We start from the raw sequence: 12,955 nt of genomic DNA on the forward strand, positions 1-12,955 counted from the left end.
TGTATGTATAACTTTAGTCTTATTCTGCGCAATTAATATCTTAATATTATTATTCTCTAAAATTTCTACAGCTTGATACGGCCCTACGTATTTGTCGTCGAACTTATTTTTCTTTTTTCGCTTTCAATACATATACAAAATCTCCTATTTTATACGCTTGTTTTTAATTTTCTATCATAATAGTATTTATAACGCGTCTTGGCTAATCCTAAATTTGACACATAAGTTAGGTGCTCTATTTGTTCATGTAGCTCGATGACAATCGTTCGGCAATGGTAGCAATCAATCGCGCGACGAGTGTGAGTCAATAATTTATAACAACGTCCGCAATGGAGGGAAGTATGCACAAACGTACGTGATAGCACGTGTAATTGGCGCCATGCAGCGTTAGGCCTGTTGTAGACGCAAAAAGTATGTTCGCTAGTGGCGCACTCAGGACACAATGATAGGTCGGCGGTGACCTGGATGTACCACGCGGAATGACAGATAAACTATACGCCGGTCGCACGTGTGGATTTAAATAATCGCGATAGTATATCGGCGTCGGCAAAGGCATCGGGGATCTGGGAGGGGGCGGCGAACCTTGCGGTATTGGGATCACTCTCCCACCTATTGCATGGTAGCATCTGGTCGGTTCGCTCACATTGTCGTATGATGTTGAAGGGAGGTAGGACCCGCTGGCTGGACCGGTCGGCGATCCTGGCGATGCTCGCGGGCCACGGCTGCTACCAGCTTCTGCCTGCTGCGACGACATGTCGAACGTATTCATATGCCCCACTCGTACAGGTCGCTGGGGTGTTGATGTAAGGTAATGTGGCCTTGAGGTGTCGGGCAGCGCGATGTCTGCCTCCCGTGGGCCGCTTCCAATGCTCACGTCATCGATCGATGACTCCCTATTTACCTCCTCGAGAACTTCATCGATCAGGTTGGACATTCCCGGCGTAATAGCAGTCTCCACGGATGCCAGCGTCATCCGTGGCACCTCGTAAATATGCCTGCCTCGCTGGCGTCAGTGGGCGCGGTGGTCGGCGATAGACCTCCGGGTCCGTAGGCCCCATCAAGTCGTCCAAGCCAGGCATTGCTAATATGATTCGCCTAAGATCTCGCCAGGATCCTATGCCAATGTCGGTAATTGCTTCGGTTGTGGCTGGCCTTTTGCATGCTGTGAAAGTGATCGTACCAAAGACTAAATATTTCGCAAGGTCTTTTAGGTTCGGTCACTTCGAGTTTCTTCTGCGTTTGTTGCAACTCCTTCTCGTCTCCTGGTGCCTTGTCGTTCGTGTGCGCTTCTTCATTAATCTTCGAACTGGACTGTGCGCATTGACTGCTTCGCACTGGATTTATACACAAGATGGCCCGTCCGACCGCGCAATTCAATGATCATCGTTCGACAATGGAAACAATCGATAGCTCGTCTCGTTCGCATTAGTAATTTGTAGCATCTACCACAGTGTAAATCCGTGTGTACGAATGTTCTCGAAATAATGTGTAATTGTCGCCATACTGCGTTTGGCCTATTGTAGATACAGAACGTGTGTTCGCTAGTGGCGCACTTGGGGCAAGTTGATAAATCGGGGGTAATTTGAATGAACCACGCGGAGTGGCAAATCATATTGTATGCCTTTTTCGGAGCATTTTTTGAAATTATTACCAGTTGTAAGATCTCTTTTGTCAAACCTTACTTATACATACGAAATAGATGACTCGATTCCCTGGAAGGTATTCATTGAACGAGATATTTAGTCAAGTATATCCGCAGTTTTATTTTACTTAAAGACGGCTACAAATATCTCTCCGGCAATCGCCTCTATACGCACGCCTGTCATACATACACACATTCGCTCAATAATACTCGCACGCACAATTATCGCTCATTACGCCTCACGCCGAAGATGGTTGTCATATTAACATGTACGCGTCTCGATTGGAATTAAGAAAGATAATGTAATTGTCCCTAGGACAGCGTATGGGACAGATGGATACAGTTGTATAGCGCTCAAATTCTTGTAATCTCAGAGGCCGAGTGCCGGCTACGATTCAAGTTCATAAGAGAGACAAGTACTCATCTGCGTGCTCGGGAGATCGCTTCTTCCGCTTCCCACGTTGGCTCTCTCGCCTGTTCCGGGGACCCTTGCCTCAAGTAGCTGAGAGAATGCTGGGCGGGCCGTATTGCTCCGCAGTAGTTTGATCGCCTTATCCAGACTCGTGTTTCAATCCGCGGTCAGTCCGGTCGTGTAAGGCCCGTATTCAGAGTTATGTGTGGTCGGCTCGGAGTCCCCAGAACGAAAGAGGCCGAGCTTCGCTCGGTCTCGTCGATTACCGCGGATCGCTGATCGATTGTCATGCGCAGATCATTCGCCTCTTATTTCGGGAGAAGCATGGAGTGGTGGAAAAGCGCGCACATTCCGATTATTACCTCACACAGTCCACACAGATTACAGGCAATTTTGGTTTTCTCGTATTAGGAGCATTTTTTTGAAACGATTCCAAGTTCCTTTTTACAATTTGTACCGTTTTCGCGGCGTGTTGCTTCGGAAGAAATGGAAGTCCCCTTGGCGTGATGCTCGACGAAATTGCACCAAGTCCTCTTGGCGTGTCGCTTTGTACGCGTAGTAACACACAACGTATTCGTTTTGATAATCACGGTAATAACTCGGTGTTGGTACGGGTATCGGAGGGCGCACAGGGGGCGGCGAATTTTGAGGGATGGGTATTACTCGCTCACCTATTATGTGGTGTCTGTAGCTGGGCTCGCTGATGTCATCATAGGATGCCGTAGGTCTTCTCCGGGAAGGGCGGCTGCTCGTAGGCGTGCTTGGAGGCGGATGAGAGCCGCTGCTGCTACCGGCCTCCGCGTGCACAGATGACATCTCGACATATTTATATCCTCCGCTTGTCTGGGTCGCCGGGATGTTAACGTAAGGCGGTGGCGGCCTCGAGACATCCGGCAGGGTGATGCTCCCTGCGGGATCACTGCCAATGCTCATGTCATCAATCGAGGATTTCTGATTGATTTCAGCGAGGACCTCGTCAAGGAGCGCAGTTGTCCCCGGTGTGAATGCTGCTTCTACTGATGTCAAGCTCACCCTTGGTACGTCGTAGATGGGCGGTCTCGGAGTTGGTGGACGCGGAGGTCGAGTATAGACCTCCGGATCCGTTGGACCGATTAAGTCTCGATCCATTCCACGGTGCATGTCGACACCTGGAGACCTGGTGTCGCGCTCCGGTGGTGGTCGCTGTTCTGGTGGTGACCTTGTGTAAGATTGCGCTGTGCTGAAGTCGAATGGCATGTCATTCAATCCGGGCATTGCTAGAATTATTCGGACGTTTCAAGATTCGATGCCACTGCTTTCTGTGATTATTGTAGTGATGGTGGTCCCTTTGCATGTGGGCTGGAAGTGAACATATCAAAGAATATAATTTTGCACTAAGTCTTATAGTTTGGCCACTTACGGTTTTTGATAGCTCAGGTTGCTCTTCGTGGTTTGATTCGCTCTCAGTGTGATGTTGTTCGACTCTCGGACTCGATTGTTCGCCCTGAGCCTCGACATCTCGGCTTTTATTCTCTACCGAGGGGCAAGGGGTAGGTCCCTTGGATCTTTTCTCGCGGCAGCATCGTGCATAAAGCAGATTTCACAGTACTGCCGATCCAAGAATTCCGACTTATCAGTAGGATGATGACCATAAGTGTTCCTAGAATGCCCATGCCACATCCTACTGCGCTATAGGCGATAAACCTTTGTTCTCGCATCTTCCTGTCCCTGATTTGGCGAGCTTTTTCAATGATGTCATCAAAAGTCATTTCTACGTGGCTATTGTTCATTGTCCATAGCTCGTGTGCTGCTTCCGTCAAGTCAACTTGATATTGCTCACGAATAGGCTCGTATAATTGTAGAATGCTTAGATTATTTGTCGGAGCATAATGCTGTGTGAATTTCATCGTTCGAATAGATGGATGGCTCATAGTTGTAGTTCCTGCCCTAATTTTGTATCCTTGTTGTACGGAAATAATGCCAGAATTATTTATCTCCACTTGTTTATTTTGCTGACATTCCACACGAATTGTTTCTTGTTTTCTTGTGGTATAAATCCAATTTCCAGGGGTGGTTAAAGCTTTTCAATATGTTTCTCTTAGTTCTTGTAATATTATCTGACAATATTTTGTCTTCATATTTTTATTTAATAAAAGTTCGACATTGCAGCTAGTAGCTTGTCGTATCTTTTTCAAGGGGAAGACGGCCGGGCAGATAAACGTGGCGTCGAACGATGTGCACTCGCGCAGCTCTCCTTCTCGGAACTCGTAGAAGCTGTCAATGTCTTCGTTTATTCCGATGTGTTCTGCATCGGGTTTAATTACAGCGAATTTCGTTTCATCAAACGCTTGTTTGGCTGGTAACGGTATGGATTTATAAATTTTATATATCCCAGGAGTTAATAACGGGAAATGTAGAATATAAATCAGACGATTGTTGGAGTAAGCAATTCGCAAATTAGATATTTTTATAAGCTGATCCATTCCCGTTTTGTCGGTATTCACCGGGAATTCTGCATGAGGATTTTGTTCTTTATCAGCTTACAATTTTTTATTAATCGCTGCGGCGGAATTAAACGGGGGTGAATTAATGCCTGTTTCCCGAATAATATTCCGTCAATCAGAATATTTAAATCTATTTCGTGCTGTAATATTTCCATATCGAGTTTCTCCAGAATTTCCCAAAAACGATGATGATTTCGATTCTTCATACTTTCGCTTTCTAACATATCGATCTGCTTCCTTATCTTCATGGTAGCGTCGGGGGCTCAAGTAAAACCACCGACTTACTATTAAAACTGAGATCTAGAAAGCCGAAGAACTATTACTACTATAATACTACTACTATTGAACACAATGGTGAATACAACTAGTGAAAATGGAACAAGGAAACTGCTTTTTCACTCGATTTTTACTGTAATATGCATAGAAGTAGTGTGACACGAATACAAAGCGGTGGCAAAGTTCAAACGGAATCAAAGCAGTATAGTATTGCGATTGAGGATGATCGAGATTAAATACAATTTTGATCGATGCACAAATGGTCGGAACCGACATTCCTAATTATATGATGATGTCTATATTATCAGTCTTTTTATCAGTCTTATAAGGGATGGAGGTGCAGGTAAAGGTAAAGGTAAAGATGACGATTTCAGTGACGATTTCACTATCAGTATCTACTTCCATTGCTTCCAATTCTCGTTTGTTTAATGGTATATATTTTTTCTAATACTTCGATAGCATCAATGTCATCTGGTAATTTTGGTAATTTCTTATCAGTTTTGACTTTTGATTTCGGCATTATCCGTATACGTGAAGGTGGTGCATGAACGTCTGCTTTTATTTCAATATTAGTATGTGCTTGATAACTATCGCTAGATTGTGGTGCTATTTCCATAGATTCGTTTTCCGATTCTTCTTGTTGTTCGCGTATTTCTTTTTTGTCATAAAATTTTTTGTCATCGATCCGTTTTTCTGGGACACCCGTTGTGTAGCTTTCGCTCTGTCTCTTGCACGAGGCGCATGCGTCGTCCGCGGCGTTTCGAGCATTTCCCGCGGTATTGTGCAGGCAGCGTCATCGCTAACAAGGGAACCTCGCGAAGTGGAAAATTCTGATTTTAATGAAATTTTAAACAAAATTTTGATTAAAAATTAAAAAGAAAATTTTTTTTTGAAATTTTATTAATGTGGTTGAATAAAGATGTTTTTACCATAAAACTTTTATTTGAAACATTTTTTGATATCTTGAATACTTTCCGAAATATATCGAGAAAAACAAAAAGCCGCTCTATATACAGGGTGTATCAGAATGTTTGGTACTTTTTTCATATTTAGCTAGAGCGAGCCAAAGTTTCCTAAGAGATCTTTTTAATATCTCAACATTAATTGAACAAATTTACAGATATGGATCAATTGGTCTATGTTTCTGATACTTTGAATCAGTAAACTCACCATACGGTACGGAGAACGTGTAACTTAACTTCTGTAACTACCGCTGAAGATGGCTCAAAGCTGAGCCGAAACGTACGGATCGATGTAATGTATCAAAACGACGAATAAATCAGTTATTTCTGATATTACGCACTGTGATCTGCGTCTGACCGTCATAGCCTTGACTTCTCCTATTTTATAATCTCGAGGGTCCTCATATTACTTTATTTATTATTTTGACTTTTCTTTAATAAAATTTTATTATGTTCTTTGAAGGAGTATAAATTCTTCTTTCGAGTACATGATAAAGACTCTTTCTAAAATTTGTACATTTTAAGACTATTATCAAGAAAATATTCTTTCTTAAAGACAACCGTTACTTACTAACAGAAAAAAAGTAAATTGAGTAATCGCTTTTTTAAGCAGTACAATTGATATTTTACTGTGTATGCATGTACACACGTATGTACATAAGTACGCACAAAAAATTTTTCTATGTTGTTAGAAAATTTTATTTCTATTTAAAAAAGGCGAGAAACTATCATCGCTCAGGACGGGGGCCCGGCGTTACGCGCCGCTCGTGCCGCTTGAAGTAAACAACTGCCCGCGCGCCGACCGCGGGGCGGCCGCATCTCGCCGCGCGCTTGAATTTGGCGGTGGGCCGGGCCAATACGGCGATTTTTAATCATTAATAACTCATCAACTATTGCGAAAATTGCAAAATGGTACATGACTTTTCGACTCAGTTTGGCTCGCTCTATCTAAATATGAAAAAAGTACCAAACATTCTGATACACCCTGTATAAAGGGTGATTTCACCCTTTAGAACCATTTTTTGGCAGCAACAAAAAATTTCTAAATTCATCTTTTTACCCCCCCCCCCCTTACATGTGTAAAAAGTTTTATAATAAGAACATTTATGTGTATTTAACCGCAACGAATAATTTTTCAAAAATTTATATATTTTTGCATCTTTTATTTAAAAAAATATCTGTTGCGTTATTTAATATTATAAAACTGTAAAATAAAGATACTTTTGTACTGAATGTACTTATAATTCTTTAAACAATATTGTAACAATTTTAGCGCTAACTAAAAATTTCTAAATTTATTCATCTGTGTGTGCGTGCGTGCGTGTGTGTGTTTTATAAAATATTTTAAGTTTTAGATCTCGCGATAGTAGATCTCGCGAGGCTCGCTCCGACGCGCGACGCTCGGCGACCGGACTTGATGGTGGGGCGAGCGCGCAGCGGTTCTTATGCCCGGTCTTCGTGCCCGAACGTCCGGACCCTATTGATGATATTCTTCATAAGACCATACGTGTTGACAGCGTTCCCTAGAATGTATAAGAATATTTATTACAAATATTAGTAATAAATATTATAATTATCTAGATAACAATATCTTTTACTTACGAACAATTCTTATATTTCATAGTATTTACAATCATGATATTCCTCAAAGAAATGATGCATACAAAAATATTTTTTGCACCAGGAACAACGTATTATGGCAGGTGCATCACATATGGAACAGCGTGGTATTTCTTGTATATCTTTTCCAGAGAAACAAAAATCTACTGGATTTTCAAACTGTGGTGGCCGTACGTCGATATAGCCACTTTTAAACCAAGCGTATTTAAAAAGATTATGGAATCGTGGAGAAGACAGCTGTATATGCGTTAAGGATTGTAATTTAATGATATTATTTCTTAAATGTAAATTGATATCATAATTTAACAATGTAACGCGATCACTAAATGTCCTCACAAAGTTCTTCCATAATAATATGAAACTGTTCCACTGTCACTGCTATCGTCTAAAGCTTTTAAGAATTTGCTTCTCGGTGATATTTCCTCTTCGCTATCCGAATCTATGTAAGGAGATAGTTCGCCAGGTCTGTTCTTTTTGTGCGGCGCTGGATTTCCTGATCCTTCACCAGGTGAATAAACATAATTATATATTAGTTATATCATTTTTATTACTTTATCAAACCTTTTTTTCACATGCGTACGATAAATGTTAATTAAATGATTAATATGGTTAATATGTTAATATGTAATAGGATTGCGCTGCGCTCAGGTCCATCGGCAGGTCGTCCGCTCTAGGCATGGCTAATATTATTCGTCTCAGCCTTCCCAAGATGCGATGCCACTGTCTATAATTGTTGCTTTGATGATGGTTGTGTTGCATTCTACAAAATGAACAAACCAAAGACTCAGTATGTTGCGTAGTCTTTTTGGTTTGGTCACTTACGATTCTTTCCTTTGGTCGCGGTTACTTTCCTTCGTCTCCTGGCGCTTTGTTTTCTTTATTTGTTTCACACGCTTCTTCATCAGCTTTCAAGTTGGACTGTGCGCCTTGGTCCTCGATGTCTTGGCGTTTATTCTTTCCTGAGGGGCCACGGGTAGGTCCCTTGGTTTCTTTCTTACGGCAGCATCGTGCATAAAGCAGATTCGCAGTACTGTTGGTCCAAGAAGTCCGACTTATCAGCAAGATGATGACCATAAGTGTTCCTAGAACACCCATGTCACATCCTACTGCGCTATAAGCGATAAACCTTTGTTCTCGCAACTTCGTGTCCTTGATCTGGCGGGCTTTCTCAATGATGTCATCAAAAGTCGTCTCTACGTGGCTATTATTCATTGTCCATAGCTCGTGTGCTGGTTCTGTCAAGTCAACCTGATATTGTTTACGAATAGGCTCGTATAATTGTAGAATGCTTAAATTATTCGTCGAAGCATAATGCTGTGTGAATTTCATTGTACGAATAGATGGGTGACTCATCGTCGTGGTTCCTGCTCTAATTTTGCATCCTTGTTGTACGGAAATGATGCCAGAATTATTTATTTCCACCTGTTTAACTTGTTGGCATTCTATACGAATTATTTCTTGTTTTCTTGTGGTATAAATCCAATTTCCAGGGGTGGTTAAAGCTTTCCAATATGTTTCTCTTAGTTCTTGCAATATTATTTGGCAATACTTCATTTCCATATTTTTATTCAATAATAATTTATTATTGCAACTAGTTGTTTGCCGTATCTTTTTCAAAGGGAAGACGGCCGGGCAGATAAACATGGCGTCGAGCGATATACACTCGCCCAGCTCTCCTTCTCGGAACTCGTAGAAGCTGTCGGTGTCTTCATTTATTCCGACGTGCTCCGAGTCGGGTTTGATTACAGCGAATTTCATTTCATCGAACGTTTGCTTGGCTGGTAATGGTATAGATTTATGAATTTTGTATGTTCCAGGAGTTAATAGTGGAATGTGTAAAATATAAATTAGACGGTTGCTGGTGTAGGCGATTTTTAAATCGGATATTTTTATAAGTCGATCCATTCCCGCTTCGTCGGTGGTTACTGGAAATTCTGCATGAGGATTTTGTTCCTTTATTAGTTTGCAATTTTTTATTAATTGTTGTGGCGGAATTAAACGGGGGTTAATTAATTCCTGTTTTCCAAATAATAGGTAAATGTCTACAATTAGGGCCCCAACGAGAAATCAATTGAAAAGAGGTAAATTCTATGTATTTTTGCCCTTCGAATCCAAAACTGTTGATAAAATTTGGGGGTCGCTTGTATTTTTTAAGATATTGTTAGAAAATGAGAAAAAAACTAAACTCGGATATTTGGTTTTTTTATTTATCACACGTGTGTATGTCCTGTTTTATAGAAGTTGTGATTTTCTTTAAAGCAAGGCACACACACACGTGTGTATGCCCTGGTTTATAGAAGTTGTGATTTTCGTTAAAGCAGAGCACACACACACACACACACACACACACGTGTGTATGCCCTGCTTTATAGAAGTTTTGATTTTCGTTAAAGCAGGGCACACACACGTGTGTATGTCCTGGTTTATAGAAGTTGTGATTTTCGTTAAAGCAGGGCACACGTGTGTGTGCCCTGCTTTAAGCAGATATTTTGTATTTAATTAGCAGACAGTTGTCACGTGACCTTCTTCATCACTTCTATTTCGCTGCACCGTTAATGATGGGATATTCAGTTGAGCAACTTAATAATAATCCCTGGCTTGCTGTACAAGACGTAGTTGGTGATGCTAATTTGTGGCCAAAATTTATACGCAAAATGTATTTTAAAAACGTAAATTATCATTTTCCTACTTACCGACATCATAAAACTTCGAAATTAAATTAAAAAAAAAAAAAAACGAGACATGAGCGACGATTTTCCTTCTCAGAATGTGTTTTATACACACAAAAATAAACTATTTTACAAAGTTTCAAGAAAATCGGAGGGGAGAGCGTTATACCGAACATTTACCCAATATCTTACAAGGGAACTACCACAACTGTCCGGCTTCGATTTGAATTTCCTTTAAGTATGTTGTTAAACACAAAAATCCAACAGACACGTATTTTTTTATAGGGGCCCTAATTCATCTTTAGGGGGTGAAACACCCCTTCGAAAAAATCGGTTTTTCTCTTTCGGGCCGAATATCTCCGAAACTATACGAGATAGAAAACTTTTCCAAAATGGAAATTAAATGGCTTCAAAAGTACTTTGAAATAATGACAAAATAATTTTTTTATTTTTTTTATTTTTAAATATACCCCCGCCACCAATACATTTTTTTCAAAATTTTAAAAATTTTTTATCACCAAATAAGAGGTTATTTTTTTACGAATTCAACCATATATGATAAAGTTATGTTACGATAAACCATTTTCAAGAATTAATTACAAACGCCTCCGTATATACGCTATCCATGCTCATCCGCACTATGTGCGTAAGTAATTATTGTCGAAACAATAAAATATATAAAAAATGTTGTAAGTAAAATTTTTATAGTTTTCTATATGCTTTATAATTGTATATATGTATATAATATATATTTAGGTTTTCTAAAAATGTAATAATTTTTAAAATACTCCCAGCCTTGTTATTATTTCTTTGACATTTACTTTTTTCTATAAATAAAGATTATAGACAATTTTATTCAAAATTCATTCACTTACAATAAAATTATTTTATAAAATTGAATCTTTGAGAAATGAGCAAAAAAATCACTATATATCTATGTCGCAGCGCTACACTTTGTATTTTTCACTCATTATACACATTACAATAATGATATTCGACGAAAAAATGTTTCAAACATAATGAATTCTTGCACCAAGAACATCTTACTGCAGCTATATTATCATAACCTTCGATATCACATGTTGTTGAACAGTCATACAAACTAAATTGTACTGGATTTTTAAATTCTTCTGGTCTTTCGTTCGTATAACCACTTTTAAACCACGAATATTTAAATAAGTTGTGATATCGTGGGGATGACAATTGATTATGTATCAGAGATTGCAATTTTATTATATTATTTCGTTCATGCAAATTTATATTACTTTCCAATAGTAAAACAGTATCTGAAAACCTTTTAGCAAAATTTTTCCAAATTCTAAATCCATAAACATCTAACGGTTGTATTTTTCCTGTAGTGCCTTTTGGTATTATCATAGTAGTAATAGATTTTCCTGGAGGTGTTAAATCCGAAATGATATTAGGGCAATGCCCAGTCCAGGAATCGATAAGAAGAACGCTACTAGAACCAATGTTTGGAAAATAAGCTTCTTCTAACCACATTTTAAAATAATCTGTAAGAAATATAAATGTTAATTTAATAGCTCTTTTATAACTCTTATTAGATTGTTAAATAAAATATAAAATAGTTATAAACGGAAGTATATACCTGATGTCAGTTTACCAGATTTTGATGCTTTTACAATAACATTTGTTGGTTTAAACAAGTTTTCTTCTACTCTTGGTCCAAATCTACCAGTAACTTCTTTTAATACAATAAATAAAGGTGACAGCAATTTGCCATTACAGGATATTATTGGTTGTATCGTGTATGAATGGGTTGTTGACGATACAGATTGCACGACACGTTCTACTGTCTTTACTCCTTGGTTATCCAATGATCTGCCAGAATGAATTTCCAATTGGAAACCACTTTGATCTGAATTATAAATATTTTCAGATCCAAACTGTTCAATAAGAGGTTTTACTGTTTCCAGAAAATCATTAGTTGTTTTTTGCAAATCAACAGAATCTTCCAATGTTTTTCTAGTGACAAACTTCGTAACTTTTCTTGAAACAATTCGGTGAGACTTCTTGAATCTTGCTATCCAACTGGGAGATGCTTTAAATATAGGATTTAAATTTCCTATTTCTTTTTGAGCTTGTAAAGCCCATCTTTTTAGATCAATATCATGAACCATAAATCCTGATTCAACAGCTGCAGTAAATTTATCATGTGTAACTTGGGAGATGTAAGATAATTTATCTGTACGACTTCCACCTGATTCTATTTGTTCTTCCCATCGCCTTAACTGGCGTTCAGATGAAACTCTTTTAAAATGGTGTTGCACTAATTTTAGAGAACGATTCTTTTTCTTGCCGTCATTTCTTGCATTAGTGTCCCAATTTCGCCAATACTCAACAGCTCGTCTTTTATAAAAACTGTCAAAATTTTCATTATCATTTGAACATTGAGGATGAGAATTTAAATTATCTTCACTCCATGCTTCGTCGCCATCTTTAATTATTTCAAAAGTATGTAATTTATAAGGTTCTTGATAACCGAGATATTTTTCTTCCGTTACTTTCAACCCATTATAATGAAAAATGCCATCCAGCAATAATTTTTGTATGTTTTCTTTTAATTCTACTTCTGCTTCAGTTACTGGCGTTTCTGTTACATATATTGAATTTATTGACACCAATAAAAGTCTAACAACAATTTCGATCCTTTGTATTTCTGCTCTCTAGCATGTCGAACTGCTTTTTTATCTTCAATGTGGCGTCATACAGTTCTCCGAAGCGCGTCCGCGTAGCTATGATTTGATTTAAAAGTAATAATGCAAGATCATCGGTTTTATTCTCTACATGCATTATTGCAGCGTTCATATTTTGCGCATCTTCCGTCGTTAATGTTCCGAATAATATCTTACTTATTTGCCCTACGAATT

At 38.9% G+C, this 12,955-nt stretch overlaps 1 protein-coding gene and 1 long non-coding RNA gene across 2 annotated transcripts; one reads left to right on the forward strand and one right to left on the reverse strand.

The window, feature by feature from the left end:
• Positions 1–1,345: 1,345 nt before the first annotated feature.
• On the forward strand, positions 1,346–3,432 carry LOC139778296 (uncharacterized). Its single transcript, XR_011719538.1, has 2 exons — positions 1,346–2,918; positions 3,020–3,432. It is a non-coding gene; the product is annotated as an uncharacterized lncRNA (long non-coding RNA).
• Positions 3,433–10,898: 7,466 nt separating this feature from the next.
• Positions 10,899–12,205, reverse strand: LOC139778298 (uncharacterized). Its single transcript, XM_071716176.1, has 2 exons — positions 11,674–12,205; positions 10,899–11,578 (listed from the first exon to the last, which is right to left on the reverse strand). Exons 1-2 carry the CDS (start codon positions 12,203–12,205, stop codon positions 11,028–11,030), a joined length of 1,083 nt encoding a protein of 360 aa, XP_071572277.1. The 3' UTR covers positions 10,899–11,027.
• Between the last annotated feature and the right edge of the window lie 750 nt (positions 12,206–12,955).

This window comes from Temnothorax nylanderi, unplaced genomic scaffold (assembly GCF_030848795.1).
Source record: "Temnothorax nylanderi isolate EJ_2023f unplaced genomic scaffold, tnyl_v1.0 TNYL_tig0178_pilon, whole genome shotgun sequence".
Lineage (NCBI taxonomy): Eukaryota > Metazoa > Arthropoda > Insecta > Hymenoptera > Formicidae > Temnothorax > Temnothorax nylanderi.